This window comes from Neofelis nebulosa, chromosome 3 (assembly GCF_028018385.1).
Source record: "Neofelis nebulosa isolate mNeoNeb1 chromosome 3, mNeoNeb1.pri, whole genome shotgun sequence".
Classification (NCBI taxonomy): domain Eukaryota; kingdom Metazoa; phylum Chordata; class Mammalia; order Carnivora; family Felidae; genus Neofelis; species Neofelis nebulosa.
In genome coordinates, this window is record NC_080784.1 from 106,868,513 (window position 1) to 106,880,814 (window position 12,302).

General features: G+C 36.1%; 1 protein-coding gene and 1 long non-coding RNA gene across 4 annotated transcripts in view; one reads left to right on the forward strand and one right to left on the reverse strand.

Moving 5' to 3' along the window:
- The window catches only part of LOC131507158 (uncharacterized), a 237,990-nt gene that overhangs the window by 31,569 nt on the left and 194,119 nt on the right, over window positions 1-12,302 (forward strand). The gene's annotated exons all lie outside the window — the stretch shown is intronic.
- LOC131507156 (bifunctional heparan sulfate N-deacetylase/N-sulfotransferase 3) overlaps window positions 1-12,302 on the reverse strand; it is a 185,266-nt gene that overhangs the window by 11,831 nt on the left and 161,133 nt on the right. For both annotated transcript variants that reach the window (XM_058721523.1, XM_058721522.1), the window contains 3 exons: window positions 10,685-10,859; window positions 7,519-7,689; window positions 5,645-5,754 (listed from right to left, as the gene is read on the reverse strand). In XM_058721523.1, coding sequence (XP_058577506.1) covers window positions 5,645-5,754; window positions 7,519-7,689; window positions 10,685-10,859 — 456 coding nt within the window. The remainder of the gene's footprint in view (window positions 1-5,644; window positions 5,755-7,518; window positions 7,690-10,684; window positions 10,860-12,302) is intronic.

Here is a 12,302-nt window from a genome sequence, read left to right on the forward strand (position 1 = left end):
TCTAGAAATAACTGGAAGAGACATGTAGGTAGGGACAATCAAAGTTCTCCAACGATTCAGTCTCCAACTGGCAACATTCCTATATTAATGATAATGTGGCCTTAATTTTACCCTTGGGCAGGTGAATCCTAGGGAATATTCAAATTATACTTAGAAGGTTCAAGCATGTTTAAAATGCCTTTAAATTGAAGTAACATTTCCATGGGAGAATAGTGAACTGAAAACAATGCAGGTAAATCTCAAAACCAAAACACCATCATGTAGGTGTTATGGAACAAACACAGAAGTTATTTTTTGTTAGCTTTTTTTTTCTTAATCAATTTCCTCTCTACACACATGCTTTTATGATTTAATGAACCATTTTGCTGATGCCCATTTTATTTTTAACAGTTTTCGAGGTTTAATTTACTTATCATAACACCTATCTTAAGTGTTCAATTAAGTGATTTGTAGCAAGTTTATATAGCTGTATAGCTATCACCACAATCTAGTGTTAGAACATTTCTATAATTCCCCCAAAACCGTTAGAGCCCACTAGGGACAATCCCTGCTGTCACCTCCAGCCCCAGGCTAGCACTGATCTGTTTTCAGTCTCTAATATGTCTTTTCTGGACATCCTCCTCCACCCCATTTTTTTTTTCCTGGTGTGGATATGCCAAATTCTGTTAATCCATTTACTGGTTGGTGACTATTTGGATCGGTTCCATTTTTCGGCTATTATTAATAATGCTTCTGTGAACAAGTCTTTGTTGGATGTAGGTTTTCATTTCTCTTGGGGTAGACTCCTAAGAGTAGAATTGGATTATTTGTAAGCTTCTGTTTAATTTTTAAGGAACTGCAAAACTGCTTTTCCAAAGTTGCCACATTATTATACATTATTATCAGCAGTATATGAGGGTTCTAGTTTCTCCACATTCTTGCTAACATTTGGTATTGCCTTTTGGATTACAACCATTCTAGTGGTGTTTCAGTGTGATTTTAACTTAATCATATCACTGTGACTGTACATTTATTATGCAGAGTGATTGTGCATCTGAAAATGGATTCTTTTATAATACAGTCTGAGACAACTTCAAAAGCTCATTTTAAGGTTTCAGTCTTTTAAAGAAAGTACTTCCTGTTGGTGTACTATCCATTAATAAAAATTCATAATATTGTTTTTCTCTAGTTGTAGCGTCTCGTGCCAACTCGAAGAGCTTAATAGATTGGAAGTGCAGGCTCCAGTGGATTGGCTGAGTTTCAGTCCTGACTCCTCAATTTATATGCTGAGTGACTTTTGGCTTAGCTTTCTGTGCCCGTTTTTTTTTTTTGTTTGTTTGTTTTTTGTTTTTTGTTTTTTTTTAGCTGAAAAATGGAGCTAATAGTACCTCTCACACCTAGTGTTGGTATGAAGCAATATATGTAAACATATAAATGTAGAACATATACATGCATATTGATTTTGAAAAGTTATGAACACTCTGAGAAACAAATTCATCATAGGAAATTGGAGCAGACTATCTTCTCTTTCACTACTAACCACTGCTAGATGCTCTTTCATGGGTAGTCTAGGGAACAACACATTTTGGCTATCATGGCTACTTAAAATTTTTTTTTTTAACATTTATTTATTTTTTGAGAGACAGAGACAAAGCACGCGTGGGGGAGGGGCAGAGAGAGAGGGAGTCACAGAATCTGAAGCAGACTCCAGGCTCCCAGCCGTCTGCACAGAGCCCAACATGGGGCTCAAACTAACTGCAAGATCATGACCCTGGAGCCCCTATTGTGGCTACTATTTTTTTTTTTTTTGCTACTAAAAAAGGTTTTAATGTGGCACATTTTTACAAAGAGTCATCTAAAATGGGATGGGAAAGACTTCCTGGTGAATATAAATTTGGTTGCCAGGGAAATGGTATTAGAAACAACTGAAGTCCTTCTTGGGGTCCCTGGGTGGCTCAGTCTATTAAGTGTCTGACTCTTGATTTGGCTCAGGTCATTATCTTACAGTTCATAAGCTCATGCCCCACATTGGAATTCTCTCTCTCTCTCTCTCTCTCTCTGCCCTTTCCCTGCTCATGCTCTGTCTCTCAAAATAAATAAATAAACATTAAAAAAAAAAAGAAACAATTGAAGTGCTTCTTGAATTTTGAGGCAGCTTCAATTCTTTATGACTGTCAAGCCCCATCCACAGAACCGAACCAAACCCACAGTCTTTATTTACCCCTGGCCTTCAAATTCTTATTGTCCATTTATTAAAGTTTTTACAGTAAATTAATATTAAAAATTGATATAACTCAATCTGGTCTCTTTTGTGTTTACAAACAGGTTAACTGAGAAATAAAGATATCAGGTTCAGGTATTTAACTAGTATTTCTTTCTTTCTTTCTTTTTTTTTGTAAATATTTATTTATTTTTAAGAGACAGAGAGACAGTGTGTGAGCAGGCAAGAGGCCGAGAGAGAGAGGGAGATACAGAATCCGAAGCAGGCTCCAGCTCTGAGCTGTCAGCACAGAGCCCGATGTGGGGCTCGAACCCACCAGCTGTGAGATCAAGACCTGAGCCGAAATCAGACGCCTCACCCACTGAGCCACCCAGGCTCCCCTTAACTAGTATTTCTAAGGGTGAAACCTCTTGTCATGAACATTGATGGCTAGGTAGAACTATTAGAGCATATATTCATGGAAAAATAAAAAAAATTATACTTTTCCTTTTACTTTATACAAAGTAGCAAAATTCCATGCTACACATTATTTTTACTGCTTTCTCTCAAATGATCAGTTGGCTCTAAAACACTATGTAACACACTACATGAAAGCTAAAATGACGTCAGTATATCAATCCAATTTACAATTTAGGCATAAGGTTTTGTTGAACTAGAATTGTAAAATGCTGATTACCATAATTGAATGAGAAGTTCCTATTTATATTGTTTAAAACTTATACTGCTTATTTAAATCACATCCATTCTGACCAAGAAAATCAGATTTTTTTTCATATTCAATACGTCATTTAAAATTCATGATGACAGTACTATGTCATTTTAAGGCATCATAGACTATCCAATGCATGTATGAAATTTGGAACTCTTGAGTACTTTCGTTAGCAATTGTGGAAAGGAATAAATAACACTCTTGACAATGGAAGCTGATTGACATTTTTCTTGAAAATAATTTTGAAATAGGGACTTTTTTATATTGAAGATAATCAGTTTATAGAGTGCCTAAATTGGAGTACTCTTTCATGCCAAGCCTGTTCAGTAAAGTCTTTGTGTAGACCTGGTTTAATTCATTTATTCTACTATGTGCAAAAAACTGGATTTATGTGATTAGTTGAGAATTCATATCTGCTTGGAGTTCAGTACATTCTTAGAGGAGTTTAATTATTTTTTTAAGTACCAAAGATCTAGTCTTCACTATCACTAGCAGAAAAAAATATGAAGCAATAAATGACATTCCTGAGAACATACATTTTGTTTGACCCCCAGTGATCCTCAATATGTCCAAAGCACCACAGAAAAAAACCTATCAGTACAGTTATTTTACCAAGAGTAATTAAGTTATCAGGGCAGGATTCAGAACAACTGCAAAAGGCTTGGTGAAGGATGATTCAGACTAAGACAACGACATGAAATTCCAAATATTCTACAACAGGTACACTGCTGATTTTTATAAGATGTGTAAAGCCAACTGATGATTGACAAGAAAATATAAAAAGAAACTGAATGGCTATACATTATCTCCATCAGCAGGGTAAGAGCTTGGAAAGCCCTGCAAGATGAGAAGCCATGGTTTTAGAGACTACACATATCTTATTTTGCTACTTCACCCACTGAGCTCCATAGGAGGCTAGAGAATCACATAACGGGCAATTTTAGCCAGGTACATCCCAGGTGCAAAGCGATCCACAGTTCTTTGTATGTAGTATGTTGCTCTGATATTACTTCTCTTAGGTTTACACTCCCTTTTCTAGGCAGTAGAGGTGAATAAAAAGCTTGCTGCTGAGCTGGATGCAAAGGGGACAAATACACAGCATGCAGGTCAAGGACCATTCCATAAAAAAAGAAATTATGTCTTTATAGAATACTTCACTTCTTTTTTTCTGAAATACAATGCTTTGCTATATGCTGTATAAAAAAGACCCAAAGATAAGCCAACTTGAAATAGAAAACTGTTTAGAAAATAAAAGCTTTCTTTTCTAAGAGATACTTAAAAAGATATAAAGTAGAAAGTGGACTTGAATTTCTAACTGCAAACTAAAATCACTCAGCTTTCTTTAAGGTCAAGCCGGAAGTTAAATACCTAAGGCTAGTGGAGTCTGTGTTAGTACTTGAACTAACGCTCCACAAAGCTCTAATAGTACTCATAGTATAAAAACACATAGGTCAGAAGGTTAACAGCAATAAGAAAAGAAAATGGCTCTTGGGAAGGAAGCTCAAAAGTCAAGTTCCTTTGTCCTCTAAAGCAAAATGTCCTTTTTACATACGTCTCTACATATGATTTCTGCAAGACATAAGCAGTATTTGATGTTTTTCTGCCAATCTTTATTGTAAGGGATGCTGAAAGGTAAAGGAATCCTGGCACTCACAATGTCTAACCTGCTGTAAGATAAAGTATACAATGAAAAGAGAAAATCAGTTATCTATAGATGTGAGTTTTATACTGAGAAATACAATGGAAGAATTCTGTAACAGTGTTTTTTTAGTTTCTTTAAGGCTCAGTCTATGAGTCTAAAAATTAAAAAAAAAGTATTATAGTGTAGGTCAGGTCCATGGCGCATTCAATTCTACCTTCCAGTTGCTCTAAGCACGTGAAATAGGAACAAACACAACCCTCATGAATATTATTGCTGACTATTATAATGAACAAAGTAAGATGGAGGTCTTATTTCAAATGCTAAGTGGAGTCCAGAGTCAGGTAAGAGAGCTACCTAGGGGGCAAAATTTCAGGAGGCACTCACTGTCAGGTATGTGCGGGGTCCTGAGAACGAGTGCCTTCTTACAGTACTAATGCCTCTCTTGCCTTATGCTTGTCCTGGCCCAGATGGTGTTAGTTACCTAAGGAAATCAGAAAAGAGCAGCAAAAGAAAACCAAACCAGAGCTGTAATTGCTGTGGCCTTCAAAGGAGAGGTGACAGGGTCAGATACACAGTGGGAAAAGACATAAAAGCAAAACATGGAAGTATGTGTAAGAGTAATAAGAGCATATCTCTTTCTGCCTATTCAGTCACCTACTGGGTGATTTCTTGCTGCATGACATTATTTTTGAAAATTGCACAAAAGACAGGGCTCATAAACCATCCAGTTAATCACCTCTTCATGCTTGCAAGAGTTCCCACTATTGTCTGTTACACAGGTTTAGCACTTACTGACTTTTTTTAAGTAGCCACTTTTGTGGGTTAATTCTTGGTTTTAAGATTTACAATTATTTTGCTTCTCTGCTTTCCTTCTAGGGGAAATCTTTCATAGTTAGAAATCAACAGAGGATTTAGAACATTTCTTTGCCACACTGCTGAAAAGTTCATTCCCAAGTAGTTAATGTCAAACTAATCAGAAAATAATCAGTTACGTAAGGAGAAGCCAACATAATAGTTGCATCACCAAACTGCAGCTTTTAAAAAACCAGTTCTCTAATGAAACTTCAATAAGTTAATTAGAATATAAACTTACGTTAAAGCTTCTGAGTAATTATAATGAGGAGAGACTCCTAGAAATTTCTGTACTTCATCCATCACTGTAGCAGGATCCATCCTTAGCTGTTGCCCATCAATAATTAGCAACTAAATTACCAGAGAAATTAAAAAAAAGACAATACACATTGAGGATAGATGTGTAACTGTATAATTAAAAATTCGTGCACTCTGAATTTAGTCAATAAGAGACATTCTACTGAGGGCATTTGCATACATTGTTGTTAGACTTAACCAGACCAATCTCATTAATGACTTCGAATAAGAAATAAATCACACTGATTAAGTGTACTTAGGTTTTGTAATCTGAGAAGTCCCCAAAATACTATGAAAACAAAAAAGCCATTTGAGGGGACCAAAATGAGCTTAAGAAATGTGATTACACATCACAAATGGAAACCAAGTTTAAAATAGGCAAAACTGGTGTGCCGGTTGGCTCAGTCAGTTGAGCATATGACTGTTGATTTTGGGGTTGTGAATTCAAGCCCCATGTTGGGTATAGAGATTACTTAAAAAAAATCTTAAGAAAACCCCACCAACAACAGGCAAAACAATGATTACATCATTCAAGATTGGAAGGAGCACTGTAGAAAAGAAGAAAAGTTGTAATAAGACCAGCTGTAATGACACAGAGGACATGTCATTCTCCATGAGTCCATTCAAAGGAGTAGCACTGTAAAGTTTTAAGAAATACTTAGATAATCCATTTGGAGAAAAAGACAAGACTCCCAGAGAACCTGAATGTGGACAGAAGTTCTTCAACTGACTGAGGGGAAGAGTTTGCTTGTTACTCTAATGAGGGAGGGGTGTGGCCCAGAAGATAGAATGACACGTGACCATAATGAAAGACCACAAAGAGTGCAGTGCAACTTCTGCTCATACCTCTTCTCCAATATTTCTATTCAGTCTAGACTGGCATTGTTCCCTAGAATGTTCTGTGACTATGGGCATTGTTCTATAGCTGTGGTGTCTAAAAGGTAGCTATGGAGCATTTAAAATGTGGCTAATGTCATTGAGAAACTAAATTTTTAATTTTATATATTTTTAGTAGAAATTTAAATAACCAGATGTGGCAGCAACTATCACACTGGACAGCACAGTCCTAGATACACAAGCATACACTACGTCCGATGTGACTGGACTGCTTTAAGCTATCTAATGGAGGGGCTGAGTTTGCAATCTAGGTTGATGTCTAGCAAAAAAGAGAAGCAAAGAAGGCAAGAAAAACACAAAGCTCATGAAAAATTCAGCAAGGTGGTTCAAAGGGAAATAATGACACTTAAAAACATTATTTGCCTTGTTTGGTTAAGATGTTCTCAAGATTTATTCACAGAATAAGAATCAGGGATATGAAGCTTTTGAAGCTCTTGACAATCAGGAAGGGTATGCACTGGAAAATACAGCAGGGTTGGGGCGCCTGGGTGGCGCAGTCGGTTAAGCGTCCGACTTCAGCCAGGTCACGATCCCGCAGTCCATGAGTTCGAGCCCCGCGTCAGGCTCTGGGCTGATGGCTCGGAGCCTGGAGCCTGTTTCCGATTCTGTGTCTCCCTCTCTCTCTGCCCCTCCCCCGTTCATGCTCTGTCTCTCTCTGTCCCAAAAATAAATAAAAAACGTTGAAAAAAAAAAAAAAAAAGAAAATACAGCAGGGAGAATTATCCTGAAATACTTTTAGAAAGAAAATTAAACAGTGTGTCTACCTCTGCCTAACTATTATTCCTTGCCACAGTCTTATTATTTACAACTAAAGAGTAAAAGCCAGTAATGTTTTAATGAGTAAAAATTTCCTCTATCCTGGAGGCAAAGTCATCAACTTAATGAGATTGTAACATGATGGAAATTCTTATTGCTCAATACCTGAAAGGGAGGGAAATAAACAAGCCATCTCTCAATGTGGCTGGCATACCACCCTGGGATCAAACATCTCTTCTGCAAGGCTCTAAGCTCGGAGGGTGCACGGGGACCAGCTGAGATCACTTCGTAAAAGCTGAACTTCAGAGCTGCAGGGTCTTCATGAGATCGCTGATGCTATGATGAAAAGGTGGATAATTAAACTAACTTGAACTATAGACATGAATAATTAAAAACCAATCTCTGCGACAAGTCTCAAAGCTAAAGGAAGGAGTGACTCACTGCTGGAGAGTTATTTGTTTTGCAATTAATAAGGGATGAAAATGTTTGCTTAGAGCATCAGGATTTAAACTTATGACACTGATGAGGGAATATTTTTGAGAACTTATTTGGCAGAGGCTGAATTCTTATTGATAGGCTTCCTTAACTAACTTTACTGACTTGTTTTCTTAGTGTATATATTTATTCTGAATGTAAACTTTTGAAAGTTGCATTAATGCCCCCCTTTCAGCCCATAAGCAAACCATTTGTTATGTCCATTGAGTATCCATAATACACAAGCACTCTACTGGTTCTGCCACAGTTTTGCTCCATCTAGAATGCAGTTTTAGATTAGAAAAGCCCTACTGGCTATTTTAAATGGAAAAACTACCTGAAACTCTGACATGTACATTATCTGAAATACACAGCTTTTATCATATACTACCTAGCATCTAAAAGCCAAGATTATTTTACCTAATGGTAACCTTCCTTTGTGATTAATCAGAATCATTTATTGTACAGAAATGCAGAAAGCAGCAATCCAAATAGGAAAGTGTTTCATAATGGCTCAGGCTGAGGCCCATGGGTTTGAAGAAATCACCTTTTCCCTAAATTGACCAATAAATATTCAGGCTTAGTGGTAGGTTTGTGGATGTTTACCACATCTAGTTGAATAGCAAATTTGCTGCAATTGAGATTCAAATTACTACACTACAAACACTACTAGACTTTGTTAAGGCCTGCATTTTGCCAGTACAGAGTGATTTATTTATAATATTTGGGACATTTTGTTAGCTTACAGCCTTGAAACCTCCTTTTATGGTAAATTCTCAATTTCTCAGGGGCTAAGTGGTTGCCAAGTTCCAATTTTCTTTTCTCTTTGAGTCAATTAAGGCTTATTTCTCTTTTCTCCAGATACCTGGTAGAAAAGGTAAAAGGCACAAAATCTAATCAGTCAATTTACAATTTGCTGTATACTATGATTTAAAAGATGGCTGTAGGAGTCTGGCGTCAATGCTTAGTGTGGAGTTGTGGATTTCGGCTTTCCAGGCTGTCTCACTTCCTATTATGCAGATTATTATCAATCTGCCTATCTAAGATTCCATCTGCTTTATTATGAGCTTTCCCCTACTCTGTCTCAGCCACAAAACCTTTCCTGACAATCTGTTCTTCCTTTTTGAATATGGAAAAACTACTTTTGTTAAATAACAAAAGGACCCAGTGCTGAGAAACTTTATTCTCTAATATTATAGATTGTCATGAATTATCTGTTTGAAATCCTATCAGTGGAAATGGAATGTACCACTCTTACCTGCAAGATCAGAGCTATGTGCATTCACTTTAGTACAGAGAAGCAGACTTAGTTCCAACCCAGGTGCAGGGTTTCAGATAAGGAGTTTTTGGTTTCGTTGTTTTGTTTTGGTTATTACCTTTGTCATTATGTGGTATCCTTCTTTGTCTTTTGTTACAGTCTTTGTTTTAAAGTCTATTTTGTCTGATATAAGAAGCATTGCTACCCTAGCTTTCTTTTTGCTTCTTTTGGCATGGTAAATGTTTTTCCATCTCTTCACTTTCAATCTGTATGTGTCTTTAGGTCTGAAGTGAGTGTCTTGCAGGCAGCATATAGATAGGTCTTGCTTTTTTATCCATTCAGTCACCCAGTGTCTTTTGATTGGAGCGTTTAGTCCATTTACATTTATAGTAATTATTGATAGGTATGTACTTATTGCCATTTTGTTACTTGTTTTATAATTGTTTTTATAGGTCTTATCTGTTCCTTCTCTTGTCCTCTTCCTTTGTGGTTTGATGGCTTTCTTTCTTATTATGCTTGGATTCCTTTCTCTTTATCATTTTGGGTATCTACTATACATTTCTGATTTGTGATTACCATTAGGTTCATATATAACATCTTATGCATATAGCAGTCTATATTAAGTTGGTGGTTGCTTGAGTTTGGACCCATCTTAAAAACACTAAATTTTTACTTCCCCCATCTTATGTATATGATGTCACACTTTTACATCCTTTTATCTTGTGAATCCCTTAACTGATTTTTGTGGATATAATTGATTTAGTCCTTTTGTGCTTTAACCTGTATACTGGTTTTATAAGTGATTAATCTACTATTTTTATTATACATTTGCATTTACCTGTGAAATTTTTTCTTTTCATAATTTTCTTACTCTTGATTATAGCCTTTTCTTTCCACTCAAAGAATTCTCTTTGATGTTTTTCAGAAGGCTGATTTAGTGGTGATTAATTCCTTTAACTTTTTTTTTTTTTTTGTCGGGGAAACAATCTCTCCTTCTATTCTGAATGATAACCTTGGTTGCAGGTTTTTTCCTGAATGTATCGTGCCACTCCCTTCTGGCCTACAAGGTTTCTGCTGAAAATCAGCTGATAGACTTATGGAGTTTCCCTTGTATATGACTGTTTTCTCTTGCTGCTTTAAAAATTCTCTCTTTATCACTACTTTTTTGCCATCTTAATTATTATGTGTCTTGGTGTAGACCTCTGGTTAGAAGCAATACTAGTCTAATACAGGTAAGGAGTTTCTGAATACAGCATTTCACATTTATCTTAACTTTATAGTTTCCAAGGAAATGGGACCCTTAGTCTATTTTTTTCAAAATGCAGATGTGTAGAAGCACATATGCACATCCAAATACATAATATTTTGTTATATTTTCATTTCATTAATATATTTTATTCAATTAGTGCAAAATTAAAAAAAAAAAACTTGAGAAAGTATCTCCAGAAACAAAGAAAACTTTATCCACTTTTATGCAGATATAAAACTAGCAAATCTACTCTTTTATTGAGCCCTGAGGTGGTTGCTATTGCTGCAAACCATCTCCCCTTCTTCATAGTCCCCTTCTTACCTGTTAGATTCTGTCTGTATTTTTCTTACCTGATACCAGGAATATGCTCGGTCTGAGGGGTCAATGAGGATGGTAATGATCTTTGCTTTTGGGACCAGAGAAGCTGCTCTTTTAGGAGCTTCCTCTGAGTGGAAGTAATTGGCACTCTTTTCAAACAGAAAGTCAGTGGTGACATTAGATGGGACTGGGAAGAAATCCATATACCTAGAAAAGAAATATTTCTCAAAATAAGACTGGTTTAACTACTCATACTCTGGTGACTGTAGATGTCACAGGTATCCCACAAATCATTTGTTTCCTAAACAAAAGCCTTTTTCTATAAGGCATCTGTTCTATACAGTTTGCAAGGGAAAAGTGTATAGAACACTAATAATGTATTTAGAGAATGCTTTTCTAAATACATTTTCTTTTTGTTTTGCTTACTATCAGAAAAAAAAAAGGTATGGGAGATAGCAAAAATGTAGACACAGAATGATCAAACTGGAACAATAATCATCCTAACTATATAAAATGTATCTAAATGCAGAAATACTTTACAGAGAAAAATGTGTGAGTGCTGAACCAAAAGGAAAATTTGATCAAAACAGATGATATGTTCAGTTCAAAGACATTCTAAAAGGACTTAGACAAATTGTTTTTAACTTCCATCACAAGTGAAATAATTTCCTTCTCACTAATGTGGTGCTGTGGTTGCATTCAACTATAAAATGTTTAAGTGCAGAACACATCTGGTATAAACATTGCCTATTTGCTTAACATTTTTTCCATTTAGAGCCATTTATATTCTTTAGAATATTCATAAAATTTTAAAAAGTATGTACATATCTCTATAAAATCCTATCAAATTTCCCAAGGTCAGGTCCTATATCCTTAAGTGGGGTGAGAATGTAAATCACCAGCAGGATGAACATAGGAATAGCTAAAGCCTTACGCACAGAAATGTAAGACATAACAGAATTTGTATAATGTCTCATCTGTACAAAAGCTGTCAAATATAAACTAATTCAGCATGTGATGACAGATATTTCTGAGGGACTAAGGGACAACTTTTAAAGGAAAAAGAGCCTTTTTTGGAGAGCACGTGCAAATTTAACTTCTAGGGTTTCTTACATTTGATCATAATGGCTTCATCCTCCACTCCCACCCTCTTCAGTTCATAAGCCATCATGACTTTGGGCTACCAAGATAGGGTAGTTCAGTAGTTACTGAGCAAGAGAGTCATTAGCATTTCTGTGATGACTTCTTTATGCAGTACGTTGTTTTCTTTTAGTCATCTCACACGATAAAGCTTCTGGTAGGATTCCAGTTGTTAACATATTGCAAAGTTTGGCTGGTACAACAAAGTGATGTCTTGAAACTCAGGGCAGTAAAGAAATCCTTTTATGTTTTCTGGAAATTGCCTTGGTGATATGTCATTCTGGCATCCTTTTAGGGGGAAACAGATATATAAAAATTTCTGGAAAGTTTGATCTGCTGTTTTGGTGTATAGTCTATTTGTAGAAAGTGCCACATTTTAAGATATTTCTTAAGTTAGATCCTCACCCTGGTTCCAGAGATGCTAAGGTTATCCCAAGTGTCTAGTGATACCTTATTTGGTCCAAGCTTGTCTCAGCCTTGCTTATTCTGAGAAAGGCTCAGAAAATCACA